The 20,211-nt window shown below is 41.3% G+C and overlaps 1 protein-coding gene across 3 annotated transcripts in view; it reads right to left on the bottom strand.

The window, feature by feature from the left end:
* The window catches only part of Myh10 (myosin heavy chain 10), a 128,958-nt gene that overhangs the window by 60,201 nt on the left and 48,546 nt on the right, over positions 1-20,211 (bottom strand). For all 3 annotated transcript variants that reach the window (XM_040748924.1, XM_040748925.1, XM_040748923.1), the window contains 3 exons: positions 12,853-12,955; positions 9,899-9,991; positions 536-599 (listed from right to left, as the gene is read on the bottom strand). In XM_040748924.1, the coding sequence (XP_040604858.1) occupies positions 536-599; positions 9,899-9,991; positions 12,853-12,955 (260 nt within the window). The remainder of the gene's footprint in view (positions 1-535; positions 600-9,898; positions 9,992-12,852; positions 12,956-20,211) is intronic.

Raw genomic sequence — 20,211 nt, 5'->3', positions numbered from 1 at the left:
TCTCACTGAATGGGGCACAGCCTAAGATCATCATAAGAATATGGTAAAAAGTGGGCAAACAACCACAGCTGTCCAGTCATCCACCACGGAGTGTGGGACGGTCCACACTTGGGCCAAGTTTGTGGCTGGTTCCAAAGATTTGTTCATTATATCTATGAATACACGAGGGCCCGTGTGAGTTTATGCCCACCGTGTGCATGCAGTGTCCATGGAGGACAGAAGAGAGCACCGGGTCCCCTGGAAATGGAGTCACATGCAGTCGTGAGCTGCCTGACACGGATCCTGGGAACCACACCATTGTCTCCTGCAAGAGCAGCATGAGTTAGTAACTTCTGAGCCATCTTTCCAGCCTCTATGGCCCGTTTTCAAAAACAACAACAACAACAACAAAATATCCACACCATTCCTGAAAGTACCTTCATGTGTCACAATGTCACTCAAGTCCTCCCACCAGGTTTGATATCACAGATGGCTGCTTAAGGCTGCAGGAAAATGAAGCCATTATTTTGGACTGTGCAATTGTGAAAAAGGATACATGTTTCAATGTTGGCCCCAACAATATAGCCAGTTACATCAAAGTTGATCCGAATAAACTTGCCCTGAAAAAGAGAGAGAGAACTGGAGATAAATAAGGATGCAGAGGACCTGAGCACTATAGCAACAAGACAATATACCCTCCTTAAAAACATAGAAAAACCCTATCAACGTAAAAAAGCAGCAGTAGAATAGACCACTGTGCTAGACTGTGACACAATAAATCTAGAAACTGTTAAAGGACAAGAGGAGCTGGAGAGAAGGATCAGTGGCTAAAAATCCTAACTGCGCCGGGCGTTGGTGGCGCACGCCTTTAATCCCAGCACTCGGGAGGCAGAGGCAAGCGGATCTCTGTGAGTTCGAGGCCAGTCTGGTCTACAAAGTGAGTTCCAGGACAGCATCCAAAGCCACAGAGAAACCCTGTCTCGAAAAACCAAAAACCAAAAAACAAACAAACAAACAAAAAAATCCTAACTGCTAGGACGGCCTGAGTTTGGTAACAAGAACCACACCAGACTCACAATCACCTATAATTGCAGTGTCAGGGAGCTGGGCCTGGCACCCTCTTCTAGCCTCCACAGGTACCCATGTACATGGCACTGATATATACACACACACATAAATGGGAAAAATTAGTAAAAGGTGGGAAAGAAACAAACGAATGAACCTCGACAGGGAGAACTTGAAAGCATTTCTGAGTAGTCTGAGGCAGGAGGAATCTTGGAGGGACACCACAGTTAGACTTGAATTGTTTGGTCTGAAGTTTTAAATAGTAGAGATGGTTTTACATGAGAATAGAAATCCATTAAAAAGTGGAGAGTGAGGGAACTTGAATAGACACTATTATAAAAAGTAGCAAAGCAGAATAATTTTTCCTAAAATGCTAACTTGACCCCCTTATATGTCCCTGGGAGAGAAAAGGCTGGGGATATGGCTCAGTGACAGAATGTTGGCCTAGCAAGCACTAACTGAGTTTGTGCCCCAGCATTCTCGACACAAACAGACAAAAACATTTGGAGAAAGAGAAAGCAGTGATTGTTTCATAATTCTGATAGTTATTATTACACTGAGTACCCAAACTAGCAAAGACAGAATGAAAACAAGAAAGGTGAGACCGAGATGAACTTGATTGTAGTTTTCTAAGACATAAAAGCCAAATCAAATACTTCCTAAGACGGGACTGTGAGCAGTGATCGAGAGGGGCTTATTCCATAACTGTTAAGAAGCTCTGGCACAGGTGAAAATATACTAATATCCACCAGTGGTCTTACAGGCCCTCCTGTGAGGGAGCTGCTTCTAAACATTGGGGGAAATGGAACGGACTTTGCTTAGCTGTCATATGAATCACATACATACAGGTGTCGTTGGCATCTGTGACCTTATCAGATACATTTATATACAAGAGCACACAAGACAAAACTTCTGGTTCTTTCAATTGTGTTCCTCGAGGTTAAAAGTACTCACACAAGGCATTGCTAGTCTTCTTTCACACCCTCTTACACATTGAGAAACAATGGGCGGTGCTCCTTTGAATGAGAATGGCTGCCACAGGCTAATATATTTGAATGGCTGGTCCTTAGACTATTTAGGAAGGATTAGGTGTGACCTTGTTGGAGTAGGCATGTCACTGGGGTGGGCTTTGAACTTGCAGTTCAGATCAAATGCTAGCTCCAGTGCCATGCCTGTTTTGCCATGATATGACTGTCATGGACTAACCCTCTGAAACTGTAAGAAAGTCCTCAACTAAACAATTTCTTCTATTCACTGTCTTGGTCATGGTGCTTCCTCATGGTAACAGAACAGTAACTAAGACGTAAGTCAACTTAAAGATGATGCATCAGTTACCATGGTTAGTCTCTCAGACAATCCCATTACTTCTTTTATTATTATTTATGTGTATATGTGTGTGCCTGCTACATGGGTTCATGTGTACCATATGTATGCAAGAGGTTAGAGAAGCCAGTAGAAGCTATCAGATCCTCAGGAACTGGAGTTGCAAGTTATGAGCCACCTGACATGGGTGCTAGGAACCAAACTCAGATCCTCTGAAGAATACCAAGTGCTCTTAACCACTGGACTATCTTCCTAGGCCCCAATCCCATTATTCTTATCATTTTAAACTTCAGGGGTGGGGTGCTGAGGCTCCAACTCAGGGTTTTGAACATGCTAAGCAAGCATGCCATCAACTCTGCTACATCCCAAACTATTATTTTAATCTTTTTAGCATAGTTGGTACCACTTATAAATAATGATCCAATTCCTTGGATGATGCAACAGCACAATGTTTCAACACAGAATAAAAATAAGATCACTAATACTCCATCTGTTTCTAAGACTTAGAAAATGGCTCAGTGGATCCATATGGTAATTACAAGACAGTCCATTTTATTCCATTTTAAAGATAAGTTTATTTTGTCTTTGTTCCTGGGAAGAACCGCCCCTCCCCTGCAAGAAAGAATAAAGTTAAGTTATTACTCCATATGGATAGTTAACTGTTCAAAAAACTCAGAAACTAAAATTGGCTCCTGATGTTATAAAATCGGGTAAAAATTCTCAATAAATTTTAAACAGCTGTTCCATCCATACATTAGCTCACTGAGTTAATTAAGAACTGCTATTTTAAGAGACAGTAGTCAAAAGACAATGTTTGTATTCCAAGGCCACAACACATTGCCAGAACTGCCCAAGCAAATAGTTCTCAAGCCTCTGGTTTAAACACTGCAGGGAGGTTCATCAAAATCATCGGTGTCACCCAGTTCCTACTGAAGAAAAGTCCACCTACAAAATTCCTTATATCCAGTAATACAAACTTGCAGCTTATACCAACACGTCTAACTTCTTTACTGAGTGTGTAACAAACAGCACACTGCTTAACTAAAAATAGAACTACTGCATATTTCAGCTGCACTAGACCTGGGTACAGTCCCAAAGAAAACCAAGTCATTACACAAGGACACCTTCATACCATGCTTATCATGGCGATATCCACAAGCTTGGGACACAGTCAGTCTAGGTGCCTGTCAAAGATGTATGTGCAGATGTGTACATACAGTGGAGTTATGTATATATGCACATACAGTGGAATTACATGCATATGCACACACAGTGGAGTTATGTGTATTTGCACACACACAGTGGAGTTACATGCATATGTGCATACAGTGGAGTTATGTGTATACGAACATACAGTGGTGTTATATGTAATGTGAATCTGTGATAGGATGTTCTAAAATAATTTAGCTCAATGTGGTTACCCACTTGGGTAAACACTGGCGTTCCCAGCATGCAGCGTTCCAGTCCCCTCATCAGTTCCCTAGCTCAGTTTTCTAACTGCGTCCACAGTCATTACAATGTGGGCCAGAGAATGATCCTTGGAGTAAATATAAAGAACTAAGCAGAGTCACAGGAGGGACTCCAGAGAGGCAAGGATGCAGGAGTGAAGGAAGGAGGGGACCAGGGCGTTATTCCTTATGCTTTCTCTGTATCCCTCTCAATAGGAACTAGTATATCTAAAATCAACACATGCTAAAAGTCAAAGCTCTAGAATTGATTCTATCTCAAAAACTAAAACAATTTTGTGAAGGTGAAAAACAACGTGCTCTTAAGCCAAATGGTATTTATGAGCAGGTAACAATGTGATAAAGTGAAATTTCAAAATTCAACATTTGACTGAATATCCTCAAAGAACCCAAAACTCAAATTGCCCTTAACACTGAATATTCGCTCACTCTGTAGACCAGGCTGGCCTTGAACTCACAGAGATCTGGCTGCCTCTGCCTCCCCAGTGCTGGGATTAAAGGCATGTGCCACCAATGCCTGGCCCAGAGTATTCTAAACAGCAACCTAGAACTCTGTCTCCATGAGAAACATTTTCCCCCTAGCTTAAGGCCTAAACATGGGGCCTTCCAAATGCTGGGCAATAATGCTGAACTAACCCCAGTTGTTAGAAATTTCATTTTAACAGGACAACTCTATAAAGAAAATTTAATTATCTTATTTAGTTAATATTTGTTCTGAACTGACAAACTTTTCTGGGAAATTTTCTGGAGTGGCTATAAAAGCATCTGGAGTAATTAAGTCTAATGAATTATTAGTTAGCCGCCACGACAGGGGAGGGCAGGTTCACTTTACACTCTGTAATTATTTTTCCCTTCCTAGTTTGGCACCTAACTGGATTATATATGAGCCATGTTTTACTTTAAACACTTGAGCATGGATCGTGATGTATATGTACTATATTTTAAATTACATTCTGGAGGCAGCCATTTTCCTTAAACAAAAGAAAGGTCATCTGAGGAATAGTGCCTAGGGTTTAATCCAAAAGCCAGATGGCCACCTCAAATGTTTCAATTATCCTAATCTCCAAACCACTCCAGAAGCTTTGCTGTTACTAAAATGAGTTTACATGTGAACTAAGTGACCTGTTACTTAACATAATGGATATCTGAAACTACCAGGATAACATGAGTTGTGTTAGGAGCTAAGGACTGACCAGACTTAAAATGCGCTCTCTACCTACTCATGAATAAGATGTTAAGACTGGAGTCAGCTCAGAAGGCCTGGTGTTTGGAGCTCCCCAGAAGGCTCGGCTCTGAAAGGGTTAGTGTGTTTGCCATGGCTGATCTGGGATACTGGTTTTATGGCACAGCCTGTACCTCATCTCTGATACTGTCACAGAGCAGCAGCTCACCTTTCAGGGACAGCTTGGGTCAGAGGATTGGGGGTTTTTAATGTTTGTATTACATGTGAGGGTATAAACCTGTGGCTTCATTTCATTATAATCCAAGAATCAAATCAGAGGGAGACTCCCATGCCTTTACCTTGCTCTAACTACTGGAGGCTAATTACCAGAGGGCACAGCAGAGTCATGAATTGTTGAACTGGCTCAGGTTGGTTAACAGTGGAACACAATTAATCAAGAAATAAAGCACTTGTGCAAATGGCTTTCCGAGAGCTGTCTGCGGCTTCAAACAACCATGTTAAGCTGAAGCCCTGCTTCAAAATTTCGCTTTGAGAAAGCCACTGTCTATAAATGGCCTCCATCTGGAAGGCATTTCACTTCTCATAAACAGTGCTGGACTAACTGTGGATGATTGTTTTCATACGGGTAGTGCCCTCCTGAAGAATCCCTTAACACGAACCACATGCTAGCATCTTTAGAAGAAAGATAGTCTTCAGGAAATTAGCTGGCTATATCAGATCAAAGAAATGGAACCAAATGGCTTCTAAAGCTCTCAGAGTTTATAGTTTCAAATATTTTCACCTCACACACGTGGCTTGTAAACAATGACTGCATGAAATATTACTGCACACACAACTCATCTTTTAACATCACATCACTTTCTGGATGACACTCATCCTAACCCAAGGCCTGTCCTGTTCATGGAGCCAAATGTCTCCCACGTAACCCCAACCCACACTCCTAAAACAGGAACATGCACATTCTTAGGGGGCGTAACAGAGTGAGCAAACTACACGACATGGCATGTCACCGAGAATATTAATGTTTAAACAAAAATGAAGGTGAGTCCTATGGGGCAGGACTCTAGTTTGCCCAATGAGGCATTCCCCAGGTCTACAATGTAACCGGCATTTAGTGACATTTAATGAAATGGATCCTAGAAATATATCTCCTTACACTGTGAGGCATAGTGCTGGAACCAAGTAGACAGTGGGGAACAAGGCAGACCAGGTAAGGTCCCCAGGCTGAGATCTTACATTCTCATGGGAGGGATGGCAATCACAGTAATTGGCTACTGACTGTGGAGAGAAAACTAAGTGTAATCATCACTGACTGCCATGAGCTGTGAGGGAGCTACGCAGGATGCAAACAACAACAGACAACTTCTTAGACGGCATTCAGACAGCTAGGAGCTAGGAGAAACGTGGGCAGATCTCAAACACATTCTGGAGGGTTAACCACCTGGGTTCACTACCAGCTGGGCAATGGGCCAAGAGAAAAGGTTGGAATTCCTAGGCATTCTGACTTTCCAGGTTTTGCTGTTTTTATTTTGTTTTAAGATGAAGCAGCTGTTTGATTCAATTTACTGATGTAAGACATAATGGAACAAATTCTGAAAGAAAAATTTTAGAGTATGTTAAACCTTAGAGATCTAGAAGACATTCACAGAGACACCAGTTGAACAAAGAATAATTAATAATTAATTGAACTTCAATAAACCAATATGCAAGATTTAAAATTGAGTCATGATCACTGGTTACTTTCAAGTCCTCAGAGAACCAAAGTGAACACCATAGAGGAATACAGAAAGGATATCTTAACAGTATGTAATCAGTGAATTACATAATTATGTTTTATGAAACAACTAAAATCAGATACCTGTTTTAGTGTTGTACAGCTAACACCTTTTGATACTAGCAGAAAGCTACTAAACCATTCCTAAGAAACGGAAAACAGATGAACAAAGAAATCCCCAATACTGTGCAAAAGTGTGAACAACTGAGAGAGACCTTTGCTTTTTGGCTGAATGACAGTTACCTCTAAGAATATCGCCTTAATCACTCAGGCAGAAACCTGCAAGCAGGGATTGAAGCGGAGGTCACGGAGGACTGTTCTTCACTGACCTGTTCAGCTTGCTTTCTTATACACACCAAGCCCACCTTCCAAGGGAAGACACCACTCACAGCGGGCTGGGTCCCCCCACATCAATCATTTATCAAGAAAATCCCTGTATACATGTCCACAGGCCAATCTAAGAGGAGCAATTCCTCTTCCCTCTACCCAGGAGACACTAGTTTGTGACAAAAACCAACCAGAACCCTCGTGTACACTTTACAAATAAACTCCAGGAGTTTGGTTTGACATATAATTTGAATGTATCAGCAAGAGCAGAATTTTTCAACTTCAGCATAACTGACATTTGGAGCCAGGTAGTTCTGCTGTGGGAACTGTCCTGTGTGTTATGGGATGCTTCTCAGCATCTCTGACCTCTACCCAACAGATTCTACCAACAGCACACCAATACTCTTCCCAATAGCCGAATGTCTCTTGTGGAGACCCCAATTAAGAAATAGCAAGAGAAATGCCAAGGTTCAGTGGTTAAGAGCACTGGCTGTTCTTCCTCCAGAGGACCCAGGTTTGATTACCAGCACCCACATTGCATCTCACAACTATTGTTAACTCTAGGTCCAGGGGATCCGACCGACCCCCTCCACTTGCCTCCATGGATACCAGGTGCACAGGCTCATGGTGCATACTTAAAGCAGGCAAAATAAAAAATATCACTACACATTAAAAAATTAAAAACTGGGCAGTGGTGGCAGATGCAGTTAATCTCAGCAGTTGGGAGGCAGAGGCAGGTGGATATCTGAGTTTGAGGCCAGTCTGGTATATAGAGCAAGGTCTAGGACAACAAGGGCTACACACAGAAGGACTATCTGAAAAACCAACCAACCAATGCCCCCCCCAAAAAGTAGTCAATTCAGAACCCACTGTATGTAAACAATGGATGGAGACCCTCTGCAGATTTGGGGTAGACCGTAAGGTATCCCATGCAGTCACAAATCCCCCCCAAAGTGTCAGAACACCAAAAAGAACTGACATATAACTTTCAATAAATGCTTTAGTACCAACTTCTCTTTTATAGGCAAAAATAAGACTACTGTGTATTGCAGTTTCTCTTGGATTGAGAGTGTGGTTGGGGATGGTCAGGGATTGGGGTGGGGTGGAATTGAAGATGGGTAACTTGATTTATGTGGCACAATAAAGGATTTCCACAAAGCTATACTTGAAAATCTTCATGAAAAAAAAAATCACATACCAAAACTAGGAGCTCACTACTTCTCCATCCCACTAAACACAGGGCTTTCCAAGGGGGAGAATTCAAGACTCAACTGTGGCACAGACTAATGTGGACCATTCAGGGAAGGACAGGCCTCAAAGTCTCGCAGGCCTTTTCTAAATGCAGGCAGAAGCATTCTTACCTACACTGGACAAACACTGCGAAAGGATTACTAGGAGAATTTAGGATTTCTTACTAGGAACAAACAATATTCCAAGCAAACAGATTGCTATTCCCTACGTAATGTGGAAAGCCTGCCACAATTCCCCTCTTTGAGGCTGAAACAGACCAACGGTGGTATCCCCACCTCCTGTTAAAGTACTAACACCAGTACTCTGGGATGTGACTGTATTTGGAGGAGAGGGTCTTTAAAATGATAATTAAGCAAAATAGCCTAACTAAATAGGATGGGTGTCCTCAGAAGACAGAGAGAGAGAAACAGAGAGAGCTATGGGAAGAAAATAGTCATCTACCAAACTAAACCTGCTGATGTCTTGATTTCAAACTACCAGCCTTCAGAAAAACATCTCTACTAGTGTCTAACCCACAGAGCTAGGCCTCTGACAGCTCTTCTACTAGTCATGAAAACCACACCATCAAAAACCGTACACGCAACCCACCACTTTACACATTCAATTTTCAAAAGCATGCAACAATGATATTATGTTTTCCACAATTTTCATTAAAATCTTTTAATAAAAAAAAAGAATGATTAGAATTAAAATGTTTCTTACCCTGGTGTTTTTATTTTCACCAATATTTCAAGAGGGAGAAGGAAAAAGTCAAATTTGAAAAACTTAGGTAGAAAAAACTCAGCATTAAAGTTTCTTAGATAATAGAAAAGTCCTCCCATAGTCAAGCTGAGGGGAAAGAAAAGCTATCAAGGAATTATAGTCGAGTAGTTAAAAACAAGCTATGACCCAGGCATCTTGGTGCTTCCTGGCTTGTTCCTCATGGCTTACTCAGCCTGCTTTCTTAATAGAACCCAGGTCCACCACCTGAGGGGTGGCACAACCCACAATGGGCTGGTTCTTCCCCCATCAATACTAATTAAGAAAATGCCCCACAGATTTGCCAACGGACAGCCTTATGGAGGCAAATTTTTTTTTTTTTTTTTTTTTTTTTTTTTGGTGTTTTCAAGACAGGGTTTCTCTGTATTGTTTTGGAGGCTGTCCTGGAACTTGCTCCGCCTGCCTCTGCCTCCGCCTCCCAAGTGCTGGGATTAAAGGCGTGCGCCACCACTGCCCGGCTTGAGGCATTGTCTTAGTTGAGGCTCTGTCTCTGAGGTGACTATATGTGAAGTTGACATAAAACTAGCCAGTACACCACTGTCTCTGCCAACCCCATAACAGACTGATGGCAAAGGTAAAGAAGTAAACGCAGAGTTCTTACACAATACAACTACACTTACTTTCATATGTGGCTATCAGAAATATTACTACATCTGTTAATTAGCCTTTCTTAAAATCTAAAAAGAAAAACTAATTCATTTGCTCAAGTCACAGTAGATATTGCATGAGAAACCGGAGGAAGTTCAAGTTTATGTGGGCTTTTCAACTTACAAAGCGAGATGAGTTATCATTTTTCACAGTCTTCGCATTTCCAAATGATTCCAGAATTGGATTTGCTTGTAAAAGCTGCCGTTCAAGTTCCCCCTAGAAGACATCACACATACATAGACATACACACACATAAATAAAAACAGATGTATGTTAATCTTGTGTCTTTACTTCAGGCCCTAGGATGAAAAATATATTACAAAACCACCCTCTTCCTGGTACTTTCATCCTGCTGCCATCAGTGACCTCCACTGGTTCCTTGTTCCTGGTTTTGATAATGAGTTCTGCTAAAAAGCAAAACAAAACCCAGCATCTAGGGGGGGTCAAAGGAGAAGACAATGTCATGTTGGATGGATAATTTAAACTAGGCAGAAAATAAAACTTCCCAATTGGTTTCCATGAAATGAAATTGAATGTAATACTCTGCTTAAGAACACATTACTAGTGCTGTTAATGATTGTTCTCCTTCGTGTGAAGGATTTAAGGGAACTGACTGAATAATCTCCATCGTATTGGTGTGCATTTCCATCCTCCTAAGTGCTCTTGCTTCATCACCATGGTGGAGATGGGACAACAGTCCTAAGAAGCTTGCAAAGATGGCAAGGCACTCACTTCACTAGTAAGTAGACCACTTGGCACAATGCACACTTTAGTCAATTTTTATACGCAAATTAGGCTACAAAACAGATTTCACAAATGAGAGCTGTAAGTTCATAAAATCCAACAGAAATCTGCAAGAGAAAGCATGTCCTCAGGCCTGGCCAAGAAAACACTACAATGTGATGTTGTGTTTCTGAAATGTAATTTCAGAATTATCTTTTATAACCTAAATAAATCTGTTTGCCCCAACACAAATCTTATCCCTATACTTTAAGTTGCCCACAATCTTCTAGACCTAAAGAAAATAAATAAATAGAAGCCCCTAGCAAATGTGATTCTCTAAGCAAAAAAGATGAAACAAAGAGTCTCATGTAGGACTTTAAATTAGTGGCCATCAAGTGATGCAGGACGCAGCCACTCTGAAGTCTCAGAACAGCAACAAATGCATGCTTGGGTAAAATCTCAGAACAGGAACAAATGCATGCTTGGGTAAAATCTCAGAACAGGAACAAATGCCAAGGTGTGTGCTCAAGAGCAATGAAACAATGTTCTACAAAACAAGTGCCTAAATGTTCAAAATGGCCCAAACTAGAAGCAACCCAAACATCTGCCAACTACTGAGCGGACAAATAAAATGGGACATATTTAATACAACAGGATGTTATTAGGCTATAAAAAAGAATGCTCTGCTTCTAATGATACAAAGTAGGCTGAACCTTGAAAACATTATGCTAAGTGAAAGAAGTCAGAAAACAATTCTCATTCATATACAGTGCCTAGAATAGGCACATAACCTGGAAAGAGAAAGTGGATTGGTGGTTGCCAGCACAGGAGGAAATGGGAGGAGACTGCTAGCAAACAGAGGAGCTTCATGTGGGAGATGAAATGAAAATGTCCTACATTTGTGATGATGCTGAACTGTGTAACCATGAATATACAAAAACAGAGTTGTGGGTGGAAATGGGCAAACTGTACAGTATGAATTATACTGCAATATTTGGTCAATAAAGTTCAATGTAAATTCAGAAACAAATAGAATAAAGGAGAGAGAAGAAAACGAAGCTAAAGGAAAAAAAATTAGTGACTTTGTGATGTACAGTCAGCCCTCTGCAGGTTCATCACTCATAAATTCAACCAAGAATGCAGCTGAACTATTTGGAGTTGGGGGCAGCATCTGTACCAGACATACAGGCTCCCCTTTATGACTATTACAACGATGTACACAGAACATATATTGTAACAGGCACTGTAAGTACTTTAGTGTGACTTAAAGATTACACATGAGGACTATACAGACTCGATTTTATATATGGTACCTGAGCAACTGAGGATTTTGGTATATCAGGAGAGTAAGGAGTGGGACCTGGAACCAATCCCTGTCAGGTACCAAGGGACTACTGTATAAGCACATGTTTGTCTGGGGTTGGAGAACAACTGAGAAGCAATCTTCTCTAATGTGACAGATGAAATCATCTTAAGCTTGAAGACTTCATAAACATGCATTTCAATGTCATGATAAAAGGGTAAATAAATGTTCAGATTATCTAGAACACAAATCTGAAACACAAGTGCTCGCTGCTTTGTGTGAAAGAATAAGACTTTGACAAGATTTTCAACACTAAGTCTCATTTGAGAAGAGATTCCACTCAGAACCAAGAGTGCTACATGTTTCTAGGAGAGGCTCGCTCTAAAAACATCGATCATGGCAGGCACTCAAGACGGAAAAGCACAAGAAAATCACTTGCCTGGGATTTCACTGGCTTAGGCGATTCCTGCTGCTCATTACAAACAGACAAGCAGACGTTAGCACAAGGCACCAAGCCATAGTGCAGCAGGAGCTGGTTTGGCTGGTACACGAAAGCTTACCAACTACCACAGCATCTCAAAACATGAGAAGTTCATCGATACCCTATTCTGGGCTTTCATCTTTTCTACCATCCATTGATCCCACAGACACCCCCACCCCCAACCTCTAGAGCTGCTGGAGATAGGCAGCAGCCACAGGGTACTCTGCAATCCAGAAAGAACCACTAAACTTATTTACAAACACTCATTTGGTGGGAATAAGAAATCTTCATAGGCACTGCTCATTAATTTATAACCATTCTCACCAATCTCTGCCAGAAGTTGGGCCTCAAGCCACAGCCATAAGTTCTGTTGCTTTGTGAGAAAGCCTAGTTAATTTCCTTGTACTGTGCCTGGCTCCTCCTAAATGGAAGGCAAAGCAGGGCTGCTGGATTGTGTGGCCAGAGAGCTGCTAACCACAGCAGTGTATGGAGTAGCTGTGCTTTCTTGGTTTGCATCTGGTATCATAAAAGAATGAAATGCAGACAAAAGGCAACAGAGCAAAGACTTACAGGAATATTATGGTCCTTTCTTCCTTTGTGTGAAGAAGCAACATGGGCAAGGTACTGAATGACTTTCTTTGTGTTTTCGGTCTTCCCGGCACCCGATTCACCCCTAAAAGAAATAACATCAGCTACTTTAAAAGGAGAGCTGAGCACATGTATACTCAAGGACACTCAAATTCTCGCCTCTCTGCTCAGAATAGTTCAGATCTCCAGAAAGTAAGCAATGGTTTACTCTTTAAATAATCACATAGCTGATTACATAAAAACATTATATAAAATATACCTTTATATATTACATAATCAAGATTATATAAGTACATTTGAATTATAACAAGACACTTAATCTGACTAAAATTTTAAACTCAGATCACCTGCACTCAAGTACAGTCTTGAAGTCCTTGCAACTAACTCTCCCAGCAAATGCTGGCTGCTCTCCTCAGAACTGTATCTGAACTGTACTAACTATCAGAACAGCCCACACCTCAAGTTTCCAGCAGGCTTACTGGTTGCCCTGTCTCCCCAGCTCTTAACCACAACCTGAACCATAGGAGGGTTGAGCAAAGGGATCTTTACTGACCAGCTGTAGGGACTGAGCTCCGTATTGCAACTCTGAAAATGGAGGCAAAAGATCTGCTGCCTCCTAGTTCCAAAATCTGATGATCCCAGACACAAGCCACTTGCTGCCTGTGATGCTGATCTTGGGTATCAACTTGACAGAATACATCTGCAATCAACTAAACCCAAGCAGCTTGAGTACACTTGTGGGGGATTTTCTTGATCGGATCATTTGAGGTGGGAGACCAACCCTAATCTGGATCATCTGCAGTCAGCAGACACACCCAAAATCTTGCTTCACCTTCTCGTGGGAGTCCACATAAAAGGACATAGACAGAAGCTTTTTGTCTTTTGTTTGCCTGCCATTACTTTCACTGACAAGTTCATCTATCCTGCTGCTAAAGCTTCCCTTCATTGGTATTAGATCCTGTTTCTTCAGGATTCCAGCACATACTGAAGACCAGGTGAGACATTCAGCCTACTGGAATGAACAACTACCGGATTCTTGGCCTTCCCATCAGGAGACAGCCATTGCTGGACTAGTCAGACTACAGCCTGTAAACCACTCTAACAAGCCCTTTCTTTCCCTCCGTCTCCCTCTCCCCACCCCCAACACACTTGTGCACACCCCAGTTCTGTTCCTCTGGAGTACCCCCGATTAACACACTGACCACCTCTACATCTCCTCCGAGGAGTTTCTGAGTCTTAGGTACTCACACTACCAAACTTTCAATAAGGCTTCTGCCCACTTTAGAAGACTTGCTGCTGTAATTTAAAAAGCAGCATGAGAGAGAAAGATGCCATGTGACAGAGCTCACACGGAGGGTCTTTTTTTATTAGGGGAAAGGGAATGGGAAAGGGGGAGGGGAGGGGGTGAACAGCCTTTGAGGACAGGAGCAGCAAAGAGAAAAGGGGGGACAGAGAGGCAGAAAAGGAGAGAGAAAGAGATGGGAGGTGGACAGGGACCTTTTAAAAGGGAACGTAGTGAGTGTGCACAGGTGGTGCTCTTAGTGGCTGCAGCTGAGGATGTATCCTGTCAGAACCCCAAGGGCAGGCCAGTACAGACGCCTGGATACTGTGTTTAAGAATATTACATCCTTTAAATTCTCATTTTATGTAATTAGCATTATTAAGTCTATATTATCCTCCAGACCTTTGATAAGTTTCAGATTTTACAGCTGAATCTTTAGTCAACCTGAAAAAAATTATATTTGAGATAATACAATCACCCCTCACAGATGACTTGGCTTACATCCCTGTATATCAGGAGTCTCCAGCAATCTAAGGTGTAATCTTCCCTTTGCCTACTTGTTTCTCTTACATACTGTCTATTCATGGTTTGCAACACAATGCAGGGATTTTGAAATACAATTAGCAACCATCAGCACCATTCTTTGGAAAACAAAAAGAAAAATATTCTCTGAAGTCTGCTTCACAGATACACATCAAATAATTTTGTTCCTTTTTACTTGCTCCACCTTCCTGAAACCCAGCTGCTCACCCCCATTCAAAGCAGCCGGACTTCTGAGAGAGATAGCATCAACACAACGTGACTTTTAAGGAAAACAGTGGTTTTCATCTCTCAGGTAATTCTTTCATTCAAAATAAGCAAGGAGGATGTTTCTTTATTTATTTGCCTTCCACAGCCCAGCACCGAGCCTAGCAGATTCAGCCTGGTGAATGCTGTTGAGTAAATGAATGAATGCAGTCCATTCTCGCTTTGTTTCAATGTTCCTGTCACTGATGTCCTCCCATCACCGTACCAACCATCTGCTACTACTGGCCGTAATGACCGTTTATGCCTTTATTTAGCCACTCACAACACTGTGGGTCAGTCATTCTGAGGACTACAGACAGCAGGTGTCAATCGTCATGTCCCAGGGGAGCTCAAGTTTAAGATGAGGGAAACAAGGAAAAGAATTAGCACAAACCATGATGAATTTTCTGAAGGAAGTAAGACAGACACTGACAGGAGAGGTCTGAGGAGAAGCCTTCTTCAGGGAGAAATCTTCTTCAAGACAATTACAAACTAGCAGATGTGAAGACTGGAAAGTATTTGGACAGACAGAAAGGCACATACAAAGGTGCCAAGAAGAGAACTTGCTGTGTTCTGGGACCTGCTGGCTAAAGGCAAAGACAGAAAAGGGCAGCAGCCTCTGTGGTTCAAATAGACGCAGGGCATGCCACAACCCCTGGGAGTCCATGGTAAATTATTTGGATTTTGCACAAGCATAATTTCTTCTTTCTTTCAAAGTTTTTTTTTTAAGGCCAGGCATTGGTGGTACACACTTTTAATACCAGCACTCAGGAGGCAGAGGCAGGCCAATCTCTGTGAGTTTGAGGCTAGCCTGGTCTACAGAGTGAGTTCAAGACAGGCTCCAAAGCAATACAGGAAAACCCTGTCTCCAAAACAAAAAAAAGTTTTGTTGAGTTTTTTTTTTTGTTTTGTTTTACTTTATGTGAGTTTTGCTTGCATTTATATCTGTATATCATTTGAATTCGGTACCCACATAGGCCAGAAAGGCATGCTGGATCCCCTGCAACTACAGTTGCAGATGGTTGCTAGTTGCTAGCCACCATGTGGGTGCTGAGAATTGAACCCATGTCCTCTAGAAAAGTGGTTCTCAACCTGTGGGACATGATCCCTTTGAAGGGATTGAACAAGTCTTTCACAGAAATTGAATATCACATATCCTGCATTACATTTCATAACAGTAGCAAAATTACAGTTATGAATTAGCAATGAAAATAATGTTATGGTTGGGGTCACAACAACATGAGGAACTGCATTAAAGGGTGGCAGCACTGGGAAGGTTAAGAAGCGCTGCATTAGGAGAGCAGTGGTGTCTTACTGCTGAGCTACCTTCCCAGCCCCTCAAGTATAATTTCTTAATAGCCATACAACAATTTACTATTTTTATTGTTAACTTTACTCAAAATAGTGTTTCAGTGCTAATCCTTATATTGGCTGTTGGTCACAAGCAGGTAATATCATTATGCTCAAGAAATAATCCTTTCATTTAGCCTGACAACAACTTGTCTTGATTACGATTGTTACTGTTCAGCTTGGTTGGCCTCTATAGTTGCCTAGTCCTCTATGCTTACTGTGTCCCCAAAGCCTTTGTTCCCTGTCACAATTATGCAGCTGTACTTCAACAATGGTTTATGAAGTCTGCAGATTCATATATTGCCATGTCTAATGGAGCTCTCCTATAGGAAATGCTGCTTCTTGGGCCAAAAAGTTGGCTCAATAGGTAAAAAGCTTGCAATGCAAGTGTAAGGACCTGGAACTCACTATGTAGACCAGGCTGGCCTTGAACTCACAGAGATCACCTGCCTTTGATTCCACAGTGCTAGGATTAAAAGTGTATGCCACCACATCCCACTATTTTCCCCCAACTTTAAAACAGAATTAGCAAACACACATTTCTAACCAGAGCATCTTAAATCTCTACCAGTGGCTTCCTGTGCTTCCCTTTTGTTATAATTTAAAGAGCAATCTAAAAATTTCCCAAGCTTTATGGCGTGAGGACATCCCAGAAAAGCAAACTGGTATCCAAAGAGGCTATGTAATGGGGATCATGGATTGGATAAGGTCATCAGATGTTCATCTGACCATACGATGACTTTTCAACCACAATATTCTGTCATTTTAGCTGGCCTAGACTGTCTTCAAACTCACCATGTAGCTAGAGAAAACCTTGAACATACCCCTATCTGTTTACAGATGTACCCCACCAGCATGGTCTATGAGATGCTGGGTATCAAAACTCTATCAAGTGAGCTACATCCTCAGCTCAAGTTTAATCAGTTCTATCCATTTGTTTATCTTGAAACTTTAAGGCATGCTACTCCTAGCAACAACCCTCAATGTAGGACTCAACTCTGGGTATTTGTATATGATAGATAGTTGCTTTACAAAAACCAACACAAAACCATAAATGTCACATCTTGCCTGCAGACAATCATTACACTATACTAAAATATATTTAAAAAGAAAAGAAAATTGGGGTGATCGGTCAGCTTGCCTAAAATTAGTCATAAAGTGTCAGTATTCTCTAAAGCTAGAACTCAGGGTACCTGCTTTATCAACCTCAATACAAATGCCACGGAGATCCAACATGAGCATTACAATTTTCCCTTCCAGTTCAGCTGTGGAGTCTGAACATCAAAGATGTGGCTCTCTTTAAATACTCCTCCACCTATTACCCACTCCCTCAATCTTCCGGGGCCCACTCCCGGCATCCAGAGGACCTGCCCACACAGGAAAAAGGCATCAGTCCTTCCAGACCCTACCCTCCAGAGTCCCCAGGTTCAGGTGAGCTTGGGTCCCCCTGGGGCCACTCCCCTGCCGCCCATCACCTACTCCCTCAATCTTCCAGGCCCCCGCTGCTGGCATCCGGAGAACCAGCCCACAAAGCAAAGGCATCAGTCCTTCCAGACTCCACCCTCCAGAGTCCCCAGCTTCAGCTTCAGGAAAGAAGGAGACCAGTGGAGACAGAAAGACCCCACCTGCACCTACTGGAAGAAGAGATGGGAAGAAGACAGAATAAGAGCTCACTCAGCAATAGAAAGACCAACATGGCTCCCCCAGAATCTAGAGACCCAACGCCAGCAAGACCTGAAAAGCACAACATAGATGAAGCAAAAGAGACAGACCTTAAAAATTATATTATGAAGATGATAGAGACCCTCAAAAAGGAAACGAGGAAATCCCTTAAAGAAATAGAAGAAAAAACAAACAAATAAAAAACATGAAATGGAGAAAAAGACAAACCAAAAAATTCAAGAAATAAACAAATCTCTTAAAGAATCTAAAGAGTACCAAGAAAAAACAACCAAACAAATGAAGGAAACAACTCAAACAGTTGAAGGATTGAAAGCTGAAATAGAAACAATAAAGAAAACACAGAATGAGGGGATGCTGGAAATAGAAAAGCTGGGTAAACGATCAGGAACTACAGATGCAAGTATCACCAATAGAATACAAGAGATAGAAGAAAGAATCTTAGGTGTTGAAGACTCATTAGAGGATATACAGTCATCAACCAAAGGAAATCTCAAAACCAACAAATCCCTAACACAAAATATTCAGGAAATATGGGACACTGTGAAGAAGCCAAACCTGAGAATAATAGGTATAGAAGATGAAGAAATAAAGCTCAAAGGTACAGAAAACATATTCAACAAAATCATAGAAGAAAACTTCCCTAACCTAAAGAAGGATAAGCCTATGAAAATGCAAGACTCTTACAAAACACCGAATAGGCTGGACCAGAAAAAGAAGTCACCTCGCCATATAATAATCAAAACATCAAACTTACAGAATAAAGAGAAAATATTAAGAGCAGCTAAAGAAAAAGTAACATATAAAGGCAGACCTATCCGAATTACACCCCACTTCTCAATGGAAGCTATGAAAGCCAGAAGATCCTGGACAGATGACCTACAAATGCTAAGGGGACAAGGATGCCAGCCCAGACTACTATATCCAGCAAAGCTTTCAATTACCATAGATGGAGAAAACAAAATATTCCATGACAAAGCCAGATTTAAACAATATGTATCCATGAATCCAACTCTACAGAAAGTGCTAGAAGGAAAACCTAGACCCAACGAAGATAACTACACTCACAAAGGCATAGGCAATAATAATCCTACTTTACCAAACACCAAAAGAAAAAGGGAGGAGAACCTACACACAATAACACCACTACCAATAAGTCAAGCACAAACAAGAATCATCAATCCATGGTCATTAATATCCCTCAATGTCAACAGTCTCAACTTGCCTATAAAAAGACACAGACTAGCAGAATGGATACATAGACAGAACCTATCCTTCTGTTGCATACAAGAAACACATTTCAACGTCAAAGACAGATGTTACCTCAGAGTAAAGGGTTGGGAAAACACTTCCCAATCAAACAGACCCAAGAAACAAGCTGGTGTAGCAATCCTAATATCTAACAAATTAGACTTCAAATTAAAATCAATCAAAATAGATGAAGAAGGACATTTCATATTCAAAGAAAAAGAACAAGAACATCAAGATGAAGTCTCAATTTTGACCATCTATGCCCCAAATACAAAGGCACCCACATTCGTGAAACATTACTAAAGCATAAATCGCACATAAAATCTCACACACTCCACTCTCACCGTTAGACAGGACCTCCAGACAGAAAGTTAACAAAGAAACAAAAGAACTAAAAGAAGTTATGACCCAACTGGGTTTAACAGACATCTACAGAACATTTCACCCAAACACAAAGGGATATACCGTCTTCTTGGCACCACATGGAACCTTCTCTAAAATTGGCCACATAATAGGAAACTTAGCAAACCTCCACAGATACAAAAAAATTGGAATAACCCCCTGTATCTTATCAGACCACCATGTATTAAAATTAGAATTCAACAATGACACAAATCACAGAAACCCTACAAACTCATGGAAATTGAACAATGCACAATTGCACCATCCCTGGGTAAAGGAAGAAATAAAAAAAGAAATTAAAGACTTCCTGGAATTCAATGAGAATGAAGACACAACATATCCAAACTTATGGGACACTTTGAAAGCACTCAGTGCCCACATGAAGAAACTGGGGAACAGTCGCACTAGAGAATTAATAGCACAACTGAATGCTCTAGAACAAAAAGAAGCAAACTCACCCAGGAGGAGTAGATGCCAGGAAATAATCAAATTGAGGGCTGAAATCAATCAAGTAGAAACCAGGAAAACATTGCAAAGAATCAATCAATGAAACAAAGAGTTGGTTCTTTGAGAAAGTCAACAAGACAGAC

Source organism: Mesocricetus auratus, unplaced genomic scaffold, assembly GCF_017639785.1.
Source record: "Mesocricetus auratus isolate SY011 unplaced genomic scaffold, BCM_Maur_2.0 Super-Scaffold_100007, whole genome shotgun sequence".
Taxonomy (NCBI): Eukaryota; Metazoa; Chordata; class Mammalia; order Rodentia; family Cricetidae; genus Mesocricetus; species Mesocricetus auratus.
Note: the sequence above shows the minus strand (reverse complement) of the source record. Positions and strands in the feature narration are given on the sequence as shown.